The sequence below is a fragment of the Pseudopipra pipra genome, chromosome 3 (assembly GCF_036250125.1).
Source record: "Pseudopipra pipra isolate bDixPip1 chromosome 3, bDixPip1.hap1, whole genome shotgun sequence".
In the NCBI taxonomy this organism is placed as follows: Eukaryota; Metazoa; Chordata; class Aves; order Passeriformes; family Pipridae; genus Pseudopipra; species Pseudopipra pipra.
In genome coordinates, this window is record NC_087551.1 from 80770105 (window position 1) to 80786874 (window position 16770).

At 35.2% G+C, this 16770-nt stretch overlaps 1 protein-coding gene across 4 annotated transcripts in view; it reads left to right on the plus strand.

Moving 5' to 3' along the window:
- SNX14 (sorting nexin 14) overlaps positions 1 to 16770 on the plus strand; it is a 49654-nt gene that overhangs the window by 19217 nt on the left and 13667 nt on the right. For 2 of the 4 annotated variants that reach the window (XM_064650034.1, XM_064650035.1), the window contains exons 9-23: positions 63 to 138; positions 992 to 1036; positions 1115 to 1195; positions 1340 to 1454; positions 3021 to 3176; positions 3456 to 3580; positions 3906 to 3964; positions 7171 to 7197; positions 10895 to 11027; positions 12209 to 12410; positions 13368 to 13451; positions 13574 to 13674; positions 13953 to 14064; positions 15909 to 15949; positions 16126 to 16245. In XM_064650034.1, coding sequence (XP_064506104.1) covers positions 63 to 138; positions 992 to 1036; positions 1115 to 1195; positions 1340 to 1454; positions 3021 to 3176; positions 3456 to 3580; positions 3906 to 3964; positions 7171 to 7197; positions 10895 to 11027; positions 12209 to 12410; positions 13368 to 13451; positions 13574 to 13674; positions 13953 to 14064; positions 15909 to 15949; positions 16126 to 16245 — 1477 coding nt within the window. The remainder of the gene's footprint in view (positions 1 to 62; positions 139 to 991; positions 1037 to 1114; positions 1196 to 1339; positions 1455 to 3020; positions 3177 to 3455; positions 3581 to 3905; positions 3965 to 7170; positions 7198 to 10894; positions 11028 to 12208; positions 12411 to 13367; positions 13452 to 13573; positions 13675 to 13952; positions 14065 to 15908; positions 15950 to 16125; positions 16246 to 16770) is intronic. The other 2 variants (XM_064650036.1, XM_064650037.1) reach the window with 1 other exon arrangement.

Sequence of the window (16770 nt, forward strand, 5' to 3'; positions counted from 1 at the left end):
CTTCACTTAGAAAATTATGTAATCTAATACTGGTTTGGATTTTTATTTTCTTTTCTTTCCAGATCCCTGGCTCTTCTGATAAGAGAGATTCTTCCTGGTTCTGTTTTCCTCCCCTCAATGGATTTCTTAGCTGATCCTGTAAGACTTTGGAGCACAAAAATAATGTTAATTTATTCAGTATTGCTGTTTTCCTGCTAAGTACGTTGTGGGTAAAGCAAATGATGCAGAATGACTTACTTGCTGTGCATTTTGACTGCATAAAAGATAAAGGAATCTTGTGGCCAATGGTTTCGTTTGTTCATGTAACTGGTTTGAGTATTTAACTCACTGAACTGACTAAAATAACAGTATTGGTGTGATCTCTTAAGAATGTATTTTTAATGAAGAACTACAACTCTTGTTAAATGGGAGAATGCTGTGCTAGTGTAAACATCTTCAAATTGCTGTTGCTATATTTAAACAAGGGCTGGAGTACTTGAACTCTAGTTATGTAGATCTTTATAGCAGTCTGAGTGAAACAACCTTTTTTGCAGCTATATTGAAATCAACACTTTTGTCCTTAATTCTGCCAATAAAAGGGCATTTATTTCTAAAGATGAAACACTCCCATCTTTGATTTTGTTTATGCATGTATTTTAGTAGGCAAAATTGCAATACTTATGCAGGCATCACCTAGCTGCAAACAGAAAGTACTGTAGCTGTGGAAGTATTAGTTCATTAGATCTGTGCTTACAGTAAAAGTACTTTGTAGAGCTTTCTTCCGCTGGTAAAGAATGTTTCTGTGCAGGTCTCTTCAGAAATTCCCTGACTTGTAAAACCTTGAAGAGACCACTGAAGGTCGATTCTCAGACATGTGTTTCCAGACTTTGCTTTTTAAAAAGTATTAAATATAGTCATAGACTTAAACTGGGGCATAACATAGTATTGAAATGATTTTCATCTATTTTGTTGAGTTTCTTTAATATTAATTTTATATTGTATTTTCCTGCAGGACACTGTCAACCATTTGCTGCTGATCTTCATTGATGATAGTCCAGTAAGTACTGACAAAGGAGTAGTGATTTGTTCACCTGTTAAGGAAGCTTTCTTAACAATTGTAATTTTTTTTCTGCAGCCTGAGATAGCAACTGAGCCTACTTCTTCACTGGTTCCATTCCTTCAGAAATTTGCGGAGCCAAGAAATAAAAAACCATCTGTAAGCAAGGGCAACATTTATTTCCTTTCCTGTTTTGAATAAGTGTTTTGCTTTACCTGCTGTTTTTGTTCTCCAACTCTTTGTATTATTTATGTACTCTCTGCAAGTTTGAAAATTGACTGACTGCATTTTTAACTTACTCAGGTGCTGAAACTGGAGCTAAAGGAGATCAGAGATCAACAAGACCTTTTATTTCGGTTTATGAACTTCCTGAAACAGGAAGGGGCAGTACATGTGCTGCAGTTCTGCCTGACTGTAGGTAAGATTGCATACGTGTGCTCAAGTTGTTTGATTATCGTTAAGCATTTGCAGGTTGAAGTGAATATTTAGTCTCAGAAGTCAGCAGCATTATTTAGCAAAAGATTACCTTTCAGAATCTGTGTTCACTTACTTTAATGTGTCCCAGTTCTTCAGTGCTAATCTTGGCAACATTGATGTTGATGTGGACTGTAGGGCTTAAGTGTATTTCTGTTTATTGATAAAAGTTACACACTTTAAAATAGAATATTTTAAGAAAAAAAATTCTGGCAACTGATACAAAGTACAAATGCCTTTTTTTTGATATGTGGTTACTAAAGTATTTCTAAAATGAAATGTTCAGCATTAAAAGCTTCTCATGTTCATTTAGCTGTAAAATTCTGATTTCTGTAAAGAACAGAAACATAACATTAAAGGTGTTGAAATGTTGTATTCAGTAACCTGTACCTTGGTTATGAGGCATATGTTTGGTTTTAGCATTGCACAGGTGTTGTTTGAAAAGCCTTCTACTTTCCAATGTTAAGATTTTCTGTGAAGCTTCTACAAATTTGAGTGGATTATTTCAAGTTTTTTGGACAACAAATAATTACTGGCTTACCAAAATAATGTTGCTTTTTGGTTTTGGTAAATAGGTATTTTCATGTTTCATAGGACATAATGGATGTGCCTTTTTGTCCCAAGCACATACATATAGTGGGAAGATTTGAAATTAATTTAGACACACTTAATCTCATAAAATACTGCAGAAATCATTAATCATTGCAGAAGAGAAATACAAATAATCTCTGTGCTTCTTATGTGCCCATAATCCTTTAGCAGTGAGTTTACTCTGTTGCCCATGATTAATCTTTTTCTGGGCAAACCTCAGCATTTTCTTCCTTGTAAACTTCTCTTGCATTCTCATAGGTGGCAAATCTGTGTCTTAGCTTATAAAAGAAAAGCATGAGGTTTAGGGGCCTCCAGCTATGCTGTCCCAAATTGTCTACGGTAGATGGTTTTTCACTTGATAGATATATTTTGGGTAAGAAGCACTTACTGAGGAAAATAATAAAAAAAAATCAAGTAGAATTGCACAGTAATAAATATATGGAAATTATTACAATGGATTAGGTCTTAGGAATGAAATAGCAGAATAGGCAGATGGGCAGATGATTAGTATAAAGGGCTGTTGGACCTCTGTATGTGTGTGCATTTAGCATGAACTGGAAATTATGCTAAAAGAAAACTACAATTTTAAATTTGGTAATTTAGAAAGAAAAAAAATCATTATTCTGATTCATTTTTATGCCAGAATGATTTAATGGATTTATGCTTGCTGTGATAAGGAATAATTTGGTTTAATTGCAATGTATTTTTAGTAATTTTATTAACAAATCTGAATTATAGTTAATAAGAAGGCAGCTACCTTATTACCTAAGATTTTGAGCTGCCTTGTGCTTCTATTAACTTTGAAGTTTTACAAATTGCTCTGTCTGCTGGAAGATGAGTTGATATTTTAGGGTTCTTCAAGATGATATTTGTTCGCCAAATTGATCAAGAAATGCTTTTTCTTTCCTTTACTTCCCAGAGGAATTCAATGACCGAATTTTGCGACCAGAACTGTCGGATACTGAAAAGATGTCTCTTCACGAGGAAGTACAGAAAATTTACAAAACTTACTGTTTGGATGAAAGCATTGACAAAATTAGATTTGACCCTTTCATAGTGGAAGAAATTCAAAGAAGTAAGTTTGAATTTGAAAGGAATAATGTGCATTGGAATTTAAGCAGCATTTTGTAGTAAAGTGAAGAAAAATTTATCTAACCATTGTCAGTTTTAAAAATTATGATCCCCTTGCTATACTGTGCTTAATCCTTGATTTGTCAGTTTATTTCTATTTTTTATTTGTAAAACTTGTAGTACCTTGCAAAGTAATCACAAGCTCAGACCAGGAAAAAAACCTATGAACTTTTTATGTCTGTATATATATCCCTCTCTATTCATACTTGTAATTTTTTTATAGTTGCTGAAGGTCCATATATGGATGTTGTGAAACTTCAAACTATGCGGTGTCTTTTTGAAGCTTATGAGCACGTACTTTCTCTGCTTGAGAATGTTTTTACTCCAATGTTCTGTCACAGTGATGAGGTAAGTGTGAAAGATTTGAAGAGTAGTCTTAAAAGCAAGTTTGTGTTTTTTTAGGATAACGCTGTTTACAACAGTCATGCATTTGTAGAACTCAAAAATATGGCTTCATTTTCCACTTCAGTTAGCATTCCAGAGCTGGGCCAATCTCAGTAGGAAAACTGAATTTGTTCTAGTTCAGTGCAACATCACAGAACAATTTGTGTGATTATGGTCAGCTTGCCTATTACTTCTGTTCTTGTTTCCTAAATTTTTCAATGTTGTTGCATAGTAGGCTTTACTTCAATTAATCCACTGTTTTCTTTGATACCTTATTTGTCTACTACAGTACTTCAGACACCTTTTAAGAGGAGCAGAGTCACCAACACGCAATTCAAAGTTTAACAGGTAGGTATGGTAGAGTTTTTAAGTGTTTTTCTTTGGTTGTTAGTTAAAAGCATCAGAATATTAAACCATAGAAATTTTGCTACTGCCTGATATTAATTTGACTAAATTTTTAGCGCAGCTTTTTTGTTTTTAAATGAACAAATTACATATTAAAGGAGCAAGCAATATTATACAAGATATCTCTTCACTTTGAAGTGTTTTACATAAAGAATTTAAAATGTGATTTAGACCTCAACATTTGAGAAGAGGGAAGGGGAAAATAATTGTACAGTGAGAATAAGATAATGTAGAAATATAGTTGTGGTTTAATTGACTGAGTATATGTAATAACTTTTTAGTGGTGCAAAGCTGGGTCTTCTGGGATTTCAGATGTTAAAGGGACAGGTACTTACAACCAACCTGTTGTTCTTGTCTTTCATTTTATATTGAATGTCATAGACTAGCCCAACTGAATTGCTCTTATGGCCTAGCCAAAAGAAGGAAAACTTCAATCTTTAATTTGGATGGGCTTTCTTTCTTAGTATGAAGTAAGATCTGTGGTATAATGGAAAATGCTAGTGTTCATAATCTTAGATGGTAAACTCTAGAGGAGTAACAGCAATTTATTTTACCTTTTGTGCTTTCAATAGAGATACACCTAACAGCAGCTCCCTTGGTTTGCAGCCTACCATGAGATGTATTACTGGGACATATCTTTCTTCCCTGCTCCTGTTCTTCAAAAACTACATGGTTGTTCTCTTTAATATATCTCCATTGGTGACGTCCTTCATGTAGTCTTTGTAGTTCTTGTAGATCCAGGACTGGAGCTTTAGTGCAGTGCTTTCTCACACTGGTGCTGGGAAGCTTCTGTTTCTTAGCAAAGAGGCATGGAATGCAGCTAGACTAAACTGCATTTCTTTCCTACAGGGTACTCCACTAGGGATGGTGAACTTAAAACACACTTCACCTTCTGTTGAAAATGGCTACAGGGTTTCATCTAGACATTTAAAGCTGCTTTCTGGTTTCTTTCCCAAAATTATTCATGTCAGGGGTTGGAAGTATCCCATCATACACTTCTTAAATCTAGTTAAAGTATGAAAACATTTAGGTCGCTTCCTTGGTGCTTTGCTTTTAAAAATAGAAAGGGTGAAATTATAGGCAGTCTCTACCTGGAGTTTTTGAAATACTTCTCTGGCTACAAAATAAGTGAATTTTATTTGGGGACTGTTACAGCATTAGTGAAAATGTGTCTGGTTTACATTTTGGAACAATCAGAATGCCCTCAGTATATATGCTTATTTATGATACTAGATTATATTCCTGAAGTGGTACTTCAGTGATTATTTCCATGAAACACAGATCCTATCTGCAAGTAGTTTGCCTGTTGCTTTGGAGTTTCCCTCTGCAGAATTTGGTACAGTCATTGCCAAGGAGGGGGAAATTCCATCATAACAAAATAACATTCCATACTCATGGAATTATTCCAGATGTTATTCCATACACTTTGTCCTGCCTTCTCTTCCCTTTTCTGTTATTATTTCCACTTGAAAGAAATCACATGCAAGGAGATGAGGTTTTTTTCCCATATCTTTGATGCTTTCGTGTGGGTACTGTGTGTATATTGCACAGATACTGCTGGTTGAAAAATCAAATCGAGGAGTAGGTATGAAATCCTGGTGGAATGTGCATGTGAGTAATGTACTGAAACATTTCACTTGTTGTAAGACAAGAAAATTGTGGAGTTTCTAGAAAATACTGGTGGGAAGGTAGGAAGAAGTGACTGTGTAATTTTTTGTTTGAATCATTTCTTTGAACTGTACAAAATAATCATAGCTTTTTGCATACAGATAGGACAAATAATGTGTGCTATGAAAACTCCTAAGGCAATAGGTGGGAAATCTCAAGTGTTTCTGGAATCTGAAGAACTCACATTGAGAATATTCTGACAACTTGATAACTAGCTGTAGTTGTCAACAGTTTTAACTCCATAACGATGTTTTCTACCTGATGTCTAATGTGTGTGGCCAGTGATAACTGGTGCTCTAAGGTCCAGTTCTGTTGCCTTAGTTTGGATAGAGTGAGAGACAACAAGTATTCCCTCTCCCCCTCTCACGGTTATGTATTTATAATATATTACTACATTACTTAAAGGTATTCTGGGTTGGAAGTCTAACGAAAAAAGAAAAGCTGTCATGTAATATAAGCACACAGATTCTGGATAGCTGTATATCTGTCTTGATTTTCTACATGCCGTGACCACAAATAGAAATAGATGCATGCTGATTTCTCATCATTGGGATAGCAATGAAATTAATGTTCTTGAATTTAAAGGGCCAAGTAGAAAAGATGCTAACAATTTCAGGGAGTGGTTAGGAGTAAAACCCGTGGATTTAAGTCTGTGAACAGTTCTGTGCAGTGTAATAGTCACCATAATTTCTAACTTGGTAGGTTATGTTTCCAGTTTTGCAGTTAACATGGCTAAAGACAGTGTAAGATATCTTACAATCAGACCCTTCTGCAAAACAAAATCTAAAATTTTAGTATTTTAATCCCCTATCAGTTTGTCCAGAATTCAGTAGCTCTGGAGAATTAAAATCCCATGTTTAGTGACAATGTTAATGTAGAATGTTACCAGATTATGTAGAATGTCAAAAATACATGACAATTTGTAAAATCTGTGGAATAAAAATTGAAAAAAGATATTTTAATTTTTAATAGTGGCTTTTACTATATCTAATACAAAGAGGGGTATGAGGTGTATTATTACATAAAATAAATCCACGGCCTTTTCATTGTATTACCCAAATTAACTAGATTCCTACATGACTTCTGTACATAGGTTATAGAAAAAGTTAGCTGCCTGTTTGGCATTACAGATAGCTGAAAGAATGAAAGTTGTTATCTGTAAATTGTCGTTTGCTTCTGTGAATGTCAGTGAAGACAGTTTTAGTAACTGAGGTTTTAAATTCAAAGGCCAAGATTGTGGTGATGAAATGTGCAGGTACTGTTCACATTTCACTTTCTTAGGATTTTAGGTCAGAAACTCCTAATTGTATCACCTTTTTTGTTAATCCATGGTGATGGTCAGAGCTGGTTCAGTTTTGTTGGGATAGATATCTCAAATGTGGTTGGTTTGGTTTTTGGGGTTTTTTTGGTGGGCTTGTTTTTTGATTTTAACATTATTTTCTGCTGGGCTCTGGAGGTAATTTATGTGCCTGTTGTTGCAGAAGTAGCCTGAGTTTGGATGACTTACGGTAAGTCTGTCTAACACTCAATGTGTGTTAGTTACGCTGCATCTCTTGTGACTTCATCACACAGCCTTTATAACAGTAGTTAACTTTTTATGTAAAAAACATGTGAATGTCTTCTTTAGGCTAAAGTGCATTTCTCCTCACAAAAAGCTTTACTCCCCATGTCCTCTTCACAAGTGTTCAGAAATTGCTTAATTACTAATTTCACGAGTTTACAATACATTAACATTGTTTGCTGTTAACAGTTCGTCCGTTGTCGTTTGTTGTGAAATATATTTGAAGCTTTTTTTTTTTGACCTGTGACTGCTAACTGCCCCAAAATTTCCTTTACTCCATGTCGTATTTCCAGATCCTGTTTGAGATTTTATCCACTTAAGTGCTTGTTTTATCTTGCACAGCTGTATTCGGGGTGATCGTTGTCTAACATCGCATGCATATATAACCATTTTATTATTATTATCAAGCACTCAAAAACAACAGTTCCCCAAATTAGTTCTCTCTGCAGCTTGTCTTGTACCTGTTACAGGTTTGATGAGAATATATGCAATTTTTTATAATTGGCTGTAGGTAGACTGTGACCACTTAATAATGCCTTAATAGCTGTTCAGTGGTTTGTTTTCTCATTATTTGTGCCTCTTCAAATACACGCTATCCAAACTTCTTAATGGACTTTTCCTTGGAATTTATCAGAGCATCAGTATGTCATAAATTTCCCTCAAGACTAGTATGAGTATCTTTCAACTTCATTTTTCAGGTTAGGAATCAAGGTAATTAGATGCTTTTATATTTTATGTTCCAGTTCAGTGTGTTGAGTTATAACTTGCTAGATTGTTGAGCAATAAGGAGTACTTGAGATGTAAATGCAGCTCATTGATTTTTCAAGTGTGGCAATATGTGCTCAGCATTTCTCCTCATTGGGTGTAGGGGTTTTAGTCAGCCAAAAAGAAATGGTACTCTGATTTCACATGCATATTAATATCTAGCCCATCTGGTATATACAACTGGTCTGGTACTTTTTGACCCAGAGAGGCTCCTAACAGCATTCTTCATCTGTGTAGCCCTGGCTCATCACTTACCAAGATCTGTTTGATGCACTGAATGAGGGAGGTATCCTGTGGGAAAATAGTTTGGCAACCATCCATGATTAAAGAATGCCATAGTGCTTAGTGGCAGTACTGCAATCTTTGGTCTGCATTTCCCACTTATAGAGTGAACAATAATTTTAATTTTTTTAATGTTAGGTATATGTGACTCCTGAAATGTTTAAAAAAAAAAAGTATTCCAATATTTTGTTGTCATCATATTCCAACATTCATCAGGAATTTTGGAACGTTTAGGGTCTCCACAGAGGGCCCTGCCAAGAAAGCAAACTATAGAATGACCATCTAATAATGCTATTACGTGGATTAGCACCAGAGGGAGTGGGATACTCTTTCCAGCGAGTTTTGTATAACATTTGTTGACAGTAGCAGAGTTGACAGGTCTTAAAAATTCTAATCTCTATTCTAAACTAGCTACCTGCTGTCCTCTTTGGTCCCTCATGTCTTGAGCCTGCCCCATCCTAGTCCCATCTCTTTCCTCCTGCCTAGCATCAAGTTCTTTCTCCTATTTCTGCTTAGCCGGTGAATATATTAGATTTTCATCCTAATGCCTGTTTTTGGTATATATTTTTTTTTCTTGCTCCATTTCTTCAAAATGTCAGTCATCCTGCTGTCTGTCCATATCCAACATCCACAGATTTTTTGCCATGTTCAACTAATGTGGTTTGTGCTCTGTGTGCTTGCTCAAGGACTTTTACCAAACCACTCCTATGTTCTCTCTGTATATGGAGAATTTCCGTGTACCCTCTTACTCACCAGTGTTTGTTCTGAGTTTATCTCTTCCTGTGAAGGGAGTCCCATCCTAGTTTGTTACTTTACACTTGTCCAGTTCAGTGATTGCTCTTTATTCACTTGGTGTAATCTTTGGGCTCAGCACTGGGGCTGAAGTGTTGGTTTCCTAGCTGTCAGGGTGAGTCCTGGCCCCATGCAGCTCAGTACAGGCACAGGTGTATGCTGCCTTCAGCTGGAGCATGATCAGTGTGGGAAAACTGCTTTGAGCCTGGAGTACTCCTATCAAATCACAGAGCTTGTGCAAATTAATGTTTTTGCTGAAGCTCTTGAGAATTGCACAGGTTTTCACAGGAATGATGAAAACTTCCTTTAAGAGTCAACACAGAGGTCTTAATTGTTAACCTTCCAGAAAAACTAGTTTTGTCTGATTGAGATTTGTATTTTCTAACCCAGTGTTGAAGCACTTGAACAAGAGTCAAGTAGCAACATGAAACAGTTCAGTTCAGCACGGTAATGTGTGTAGTACAGGGTGTTTAAAAATTGAGTAAAGTTGTTCAAGCATGGATTTAGACTACAAGCAGCCAAGCAACCTTATCTTTGCATAGCAGAGATAAGTAAGATAGATGGTTCCAGTCTGCTTTGGAGCCCATGATAATATGAGATACAAAAAGCAAAAGATTTGGAAATTACGCAATTTTAGTCAAGTACACAGTGTGTGTAAAATTATAAACAGGAAGATCATTAGTAACACACACGTATGTTTGGAGTCAGCAGTTGATCTTGTCTGCAGGGTTTTATAGGCAGTGAAGATTTTTTTATCCGCTGATCACTACTGTTCTGTTTGTACTACTGTTCAGTAGTCAGTAATTTTTTGTTTTAAAGGAAAAAGAAACAAGATATTTTTTTGTCCTCCAAAGTACCAATTGTGTTTTTAATATCAGTCTATACATTTCTTCTGAATCTTTGATTCTGCAGTTCACTGCATCGATTTTTAACTTGCCTGTCAACTGCATATATTGAATCACCCTAAGTAACCACCAGCTGATTCCATATTCAACAGAAACTTTTTTCTTTCCAGAATTACTAGTATTTCTACACAAGAAGTAATCTTTGGTGTCAGGACTCGTGTAAGGCATAAGAATGCTACAAAATCTGTTCTCTCCGTAAGGAGTGTGCTTCCTACCCAAGTACCTTTCTTTTTCTGTACTTTTGTTTGTTGCTTTTTGGATGCTTTGTCATAAGTGACAAGACTTTACAAAGTCTTCATCTTTCAGTCAGACTGTCTCTTCAAGCCAAGATTCTTCAGTTGCATCTGTTTTCTCTCATGCTGAGTCTTGCTCCTTGAACATTCCTTTTGTCTGTCCTTACTGCTTAAAAATTGAGATCTGTCTTGAATGATACCTGTTTGTAAAATTCCATTAAGAAAGTTCATCTAACTGCAGCATTTAAAGTACTTGGCAGGAGTGGATAAATATTTAAATATGAGTACATGGAAAAGGACAAAGTTAATGACCTTCTCGATGTGCATGCCTGTAGCAATACCACAGTTTCTGCTGTCAAAACAAAGTTGTTTTACCTAGCTAATTGTTTATTCTATGTCCTGAATTCCTAGGATACTATTCCAAGAGTTTTCTTGTGGTTAAACATATGGAAATCCCGTCTCTCTAAAAGTGTAATCAAGAAATTTTGCTGATTGATCAGAGAACAGAATTATAAATAAATAAATTTTAACCTAAGTGGAACTGTAAATATATTGTCTACTTGTTTATAGAGTTGTTTGTCTTATCTGCAAATGGTGTGCAATGGCCTACTGAGCAGCTGTGTAATAATATGCCTTGTGTTGTGAACTGTGGCTTATATGATTCTAGGACCACACAGAAGAGAGGAGAATCATTTGGAATCAGCAAAATAGGGAACAAAATAAAAGGTGTATTCAAGAGTTCAGCAATGGAAGGAGCAATGTTGCCGAACTATAACTTAAATGAAGGAGAAGATGACTTTGTGAGTAAAAGTGTCTTTGTTGATTTGGGGTGGTTTGGTTTTTTTCCTTTTTTATTTGAAAATGTTAAGTTTCTGCCATCCTCACTACAAAGTTTTCATGTGCTGGCTTCTGATTAAATTGCTTTGTATTCCCCGTATTCATTCAAAGGCCAGGCCACATTCCCAGTTAGTGTACCTCTGAGCTTATTGCCTTAGTACATAGAATTATTTAAAGTAGCAGTCAGACATTTTTTGTAGGAAATGAATTTTTCTCTAAAAACTTACCATGCCTTATTACCTACATTTATAAAATGGCATGTGTAGGATTGCATACGTGGCTCTTCTGAAGTTTGCTACAAGACCTTAAAACCATAAAGCAGTGGAGAAATTGCTGTCAAGTTAGTCTGTGCAGCTTTTTCTCTGAAGGACAGGAGCCAGCAGTCCTTTCTCATTTGTCTTGGGTGTCTCCCTCAATGCTTTTCTTCCATGTAAACAGCCATGAGTAGAGCCAATGGTAGAATTTATTGCATGGGACATTGTTATCTGAAGCACAATTGGGGGACAAATGGAAAATTTTAAAAGGCAAGAGGAAGGAATTGGTCAGAAGCTGTAGGTAGCCACCTATTTTTTACAGAGTGTCTGTCGGTTCAATCTTTTGAGCTGTTCCTAACAACCAAAACATTTAAGTGTTCGTCACCTTGATAAACTGCTAGCTTATTTCCCATGCTTATTAGCCTGAAGGTAAAAGTGTAGATGTGAGTTTGTATTATTCACCTGGTTCAGAATTGTTTTCAGAAGAAGGTGAGAGCACTCGACAATTTAGAACTCTAGATAGATTTGTTTTTTTTTCTTCCAACTGTCTCTCCTTTAGTACTTCTGTGTCCCACTCCCTCTTCCTGAAGTATCGTCTGTGGAACTTGATAGCACTGTAAAAATTTTCTGATCTCACTAAAAGTTGCTAATTTCAAATTAATTTACAGCAGATCTAAACCCAGAAATTAATCTACATGGGAACTCCATTAATGAAATGATTTCCTTTTCTTTTATTACTTAGTGACACATACTTGAAACTTGATTTATGTTTCATTACCTTATAGAAGTTTTGGAGAGGTTGCTTGTACCAGTTAAAGTAGAAAATCTGTGTGTTTAAAACGGAAATCTTTGTGTTTAAAATAGAGATCTTTGTGTTTGAATCTTTACAGATTGAAGAAGGCGTTATGGTGATGGAAGATGATTCTCCTGAGGAGGCTGTCACTACCCCAAATACACCCCGCAACCTTGCTGCATGGAAAATTAGCATCCCATATGTAGATTTTTTTGATGATCCCTCCCTGGAAAGAAAAGACAGAAAGGAGAGAATTCCTGTATTCTGCATTGATGTAGAGAGAAATGATAGAAGGGCAGGTATGCAATGTTGTGGAAAAACAGTGTCATTTAAAAGTGAACTCGAAATTATTATAGCATGCTCTCCTCTGATAGCTCTTGCAGTGTGCTTTGCATATGTGTTCTGATTTTGAAATAATGGCTTGAAAGTTTTGAGGAAATGTGTTTGAGAAATAAATGATCACATTTCGTTTTTGCAAGCTGAGAACTGATTCCTCAGCATGAATCAGTTCTATTTAGACTCTGTGCCAGAGTTCGAGATGTTCTCTTTCCAAAAATATTTATCCTACAGTTCACATTAACAGGCACCTGGCTTATTTTTATTTCACCTACTCTGAACTTTGGAATAATGAGAAATAAATAACTTTTTATATAACCTTAAAATATAGTTCTTAGAAAATTAAAATGTTTTGCTTATTAGGAACCGTCCTGGCTTGCAGTTAATTTATCAGTATCTAGACAGCAATGTATCCATATGAAGTGAGGGAAAACAGCATCATCCAGAGGCTGTGTGGATTTGTGTTAGTGAGACTAATAAGTAGCACAATAAGCAGAAAGTATTTAAGAGTTATTTAGTGATATCTTCCAGGATTAAGAATGATCAATGTTCAAGCTGATGATACAGAGGACTGCATTCAACAAGTACTATTTCTGTAAATAATTTGGTTAAAAGTTTGAAAATAGATCTAACATAGTATCCCACATAAATTTTGAAGTTATGGAGCACTTAGTTGTTTAGATTTTAGGAATCCCCTAAATGATGTGATAGTTGCCTTGCTAGTACCATATCTGTCTACCACATCTATCTGTCTAGTTATGCATTTCAGTTTAACACTAAAAGTATCTTAAAGTTTGTTACTACAATATAGGGGACTAAGGGCACTGAGATTTTTCCTGTAATAATCCATCATACGGTTCCTTTTGCTAATTTGTCTCTCTGGTGGCATAAAACCTGGTTTTTAACTTTTTTTTCCCCAGTTGGACATGAACCTGAACACTGGTCTGTCTACAGGAGGTATCTAGAATTTTATGTGCTTGAGTCGAAGCTTACAGAATTTCATGGTATGTTCTCCGTCATCTGGAAAGCCACTTTTCCCCTGCTGTGATTATCATTCCTTATGATTATCATGTGGTACAATGAAACCAGTGTTTATTGCATTACAAGAATAGTTTATCTCTGTTAGGTACGTTTCCTGATGCTCAACTTCCCTCAAAGCGAATCATTGGCCCCAAGAACTATGAGTTCTTAAAATCCAAGAGAGAGGAGTTTCAGGAATATCTGCAGGTATCAAAAAAACATTTGGACTAAAGAATATTCTGAAACTAATGATACAAAACTAGTAAAAGAATATCTGCTTCTTTTGTTTGTTTCCAAGAACTTCAGTTACAGAGTTTGCCCAAGGGTTCAGCTGGGCAAATAAAACTTGTTAAAGTGACTGAAAACAGAAATCTATTGCAAATGACGATATCTATGGCAATATAATGCTCTTTGAATATATTTTTGCTATAGAGAAACTGATTTTTAGAGACTAAAGTACTTCTCTGTTTCCTTCTGTCTCAAAGAAACTTCTACAACATCCAGAACTGAGTAACAGCCAGCTTTTAGCTGATTTCCTGTCCCCTAATGGAGGAGAGACTCAGTTTCTTGATAAAATGTTGCCTGATGTGAATCTTGGTATGTAATATACTACTTGTTTATGCTGACAAATAGGAATACTGTGGATGCTGTGATTGAATTCTGTGATTCTCTGAATGATAGTAGTAATGAATAGATAATTCTTGTGGATGTGGAAAATAAGAACTCTGCTCCTTCACAGCCCCTAAAATTACAGCTCAGCAAGGAAGATATGCTGATACTTCTTTCTTGAAGAAAAAAGACCTTTTTGAAATTATGAAGAAAGGTGTTTGTGGTTGCTTTTGAATTTTTGTGTCAGAAAGCAAGATGATAAGATTTCTCTTAATAAATTTCATCATTCAGGAAGATTTATGGCATTGTCACAAGTCAAATCTGCATGAGTCAGTCATTGTTTACAGATGAGATGGTATGAAGAATTTTAATATAAAACTGTCTTTGGATTTTAGTTGATTAAAATCTGTTTATTTTATTCTGAAAGCTACCATATTTGATATTTCTAGTCTTAGGTAATGTTAAGATCTTTTTTAACATGAACTAGTTAATAGATTTGAGGCAGTGGTGTGTGTGTGTGATGTAGGCAGGTCAAATGGAAATTGAGAAGTTGCAAGATTTGTGATATCTAATGTAAGAGTTCATAATAAATGAAAAAAGTAGACTGCAGTGTGACTTTACAGCTTGACTGGAGTGTAGCTGTCTCAGAATAGTGGGCCTTAGCTGGTGAGGTCAATGTCATGTCTTGTACCACTTATTGTTCTGGCACTGGTGTGGTACCAAAAGCCATGTCTGAACTGTCACTGCATTTCTGCATCTCCTAGTCCTAGTGTGAACCTGCTGGGGCTTAATGTGCTTTTTGAGTTGTTGAATGAGATTTTACTTTTCATCATCCAGTTGAAAGGTTTTGTTTTTGTTTCAGACCTCTCTTCTAGATCCAACCATACATTGTTTAAAAAAAGCTTATAATTATGGTGTTTACTGTAATGCATTTCCTGCCTGACACTGTGCTTCACTTCCATAAACAACACTATAACAAGTCTTGGCATTTCAGTAGGGCTTTTTATGAGGATGAGAGTGTTTATTATTATCATCTGATCATTTTACATACTTTCCGATATAAATTTCAAATTTAATGACATGTAGATAAAAAAGTATTACAGTAAATGTAATGCTTAAAATAAAACTAGTCCTGGACACTTTCATTTTTCAGTATTCCAAGTTACTGTGCCATATCCTGATAGCCTTATCAGGACAGAAGAGCTGATTTTTAAGGCCACAGGTGTAGCCTGTCCAATTTATAAAATTTTACTCAGAAGGGTTTTTGAGGCTGAATCTCCCCAGAATCCCTCCAGATTAGCTGATCTTTTCATGGAAAGAGGAGAATCTTGATTATCTTGATTTCTTCTGTGATGAGTGTTTATGATTCTATGAAGAATTAAGGACAGGGAATTTTACCTGTACCTGGTGTTGTAGTAGTACTGCTGTTACGCTGCTATTTTTATATATACCACATATATATAAAAAAAATATGCATGTATATAAATATATATATGCATATATAGATATTTATGTTTAAGCCTCTAAAAAAATTAAAAGGTAGACTTACAATACTTTATTGCAAGAGCTTTTTTTAAGTACTCAGATAATAATCTGTATATTTTTAATATTTTAAGTATCTTTTCTTGAAGAATACTAAGCAGTAAGTTACAAGATGGTTATGCACAAGACTATTTTCTTAGCTTTTTGTGCCAAATAAAAAAAAATCAGATTTTAAAATATTATTGTGTTTTTAAGTAATGACTAGACAGTAAGTACTTAAAATGTAGCAGAGAAAAAGGTCTTTCAAATCAGACAGTGATAACAAAGTTTTTGTTTATTTCTAATTATAGGTAAAATCATAAAATCTGTTCCAGGAAAACTCATGAAAGAGGTGAGTAATTCTTTCAGGTTGCCAACATAATAATAACTAAATAACTTCAGTAACTAATTTTACAAGATTACTAACTTACAGGCTATCCAACACTTTGTTTGAAAATGCTTTTCTTGTTTAGTTTTCATTTTCCTATAATTATTCAAGTGACAGGTCACTCGTATCTTTTTTTTCAGAAAGGTCAACATTTGGAGCCATTCATCATGAATTTTATCAACTCCTGTGAATCTCCCAAGCCTAAACCAAGTAGGCCTGAACTTACCATTTTGAGTCCCACTTCTGAAAATAATAAGAAGGTATAGTAAGTCATGTTCCTTTCCCACTTCATAGGAGTGGGGAAGACTGACCATACCATGAAAATGGAAAGAATAAACAAAAAAACCTCTCATAAATATAAAAATTTACCTATTTTGTGTTGCCATTTCATACAAGAGAGAGAATAGTAGCAGAGAGATCTTTTGTCATCGTCTGATGTATAAATACCTTTGAATGATTTTTGAGGTTTGTGGGCAAGTTTTGTAGTTTTGTTGTTGCTGTTGTTTTTTACATCTTGGTATATTTGGAGATGAGGAAACAAAGTAGAGAGCCTGTGAAGTACAGAGAGGAGAAGAAGGGGGGAAAGCAAAGGTGTAAAACAGGGAATGTTTTGGTGTCTTTAGGAAGCTTCCTTTTCAAAGTGAAGTGCTTGAGTGTTTGATGAAAATGTGACTTGTCGAAGTGCTACAAGCCAAATTGTCAAGGTACCTGTTTATCTGCCTTCAAAGTGTTCATCCTTGTCTGACATTCATAATAGGTTAACTGTATCACTTCGTGCATAGTTA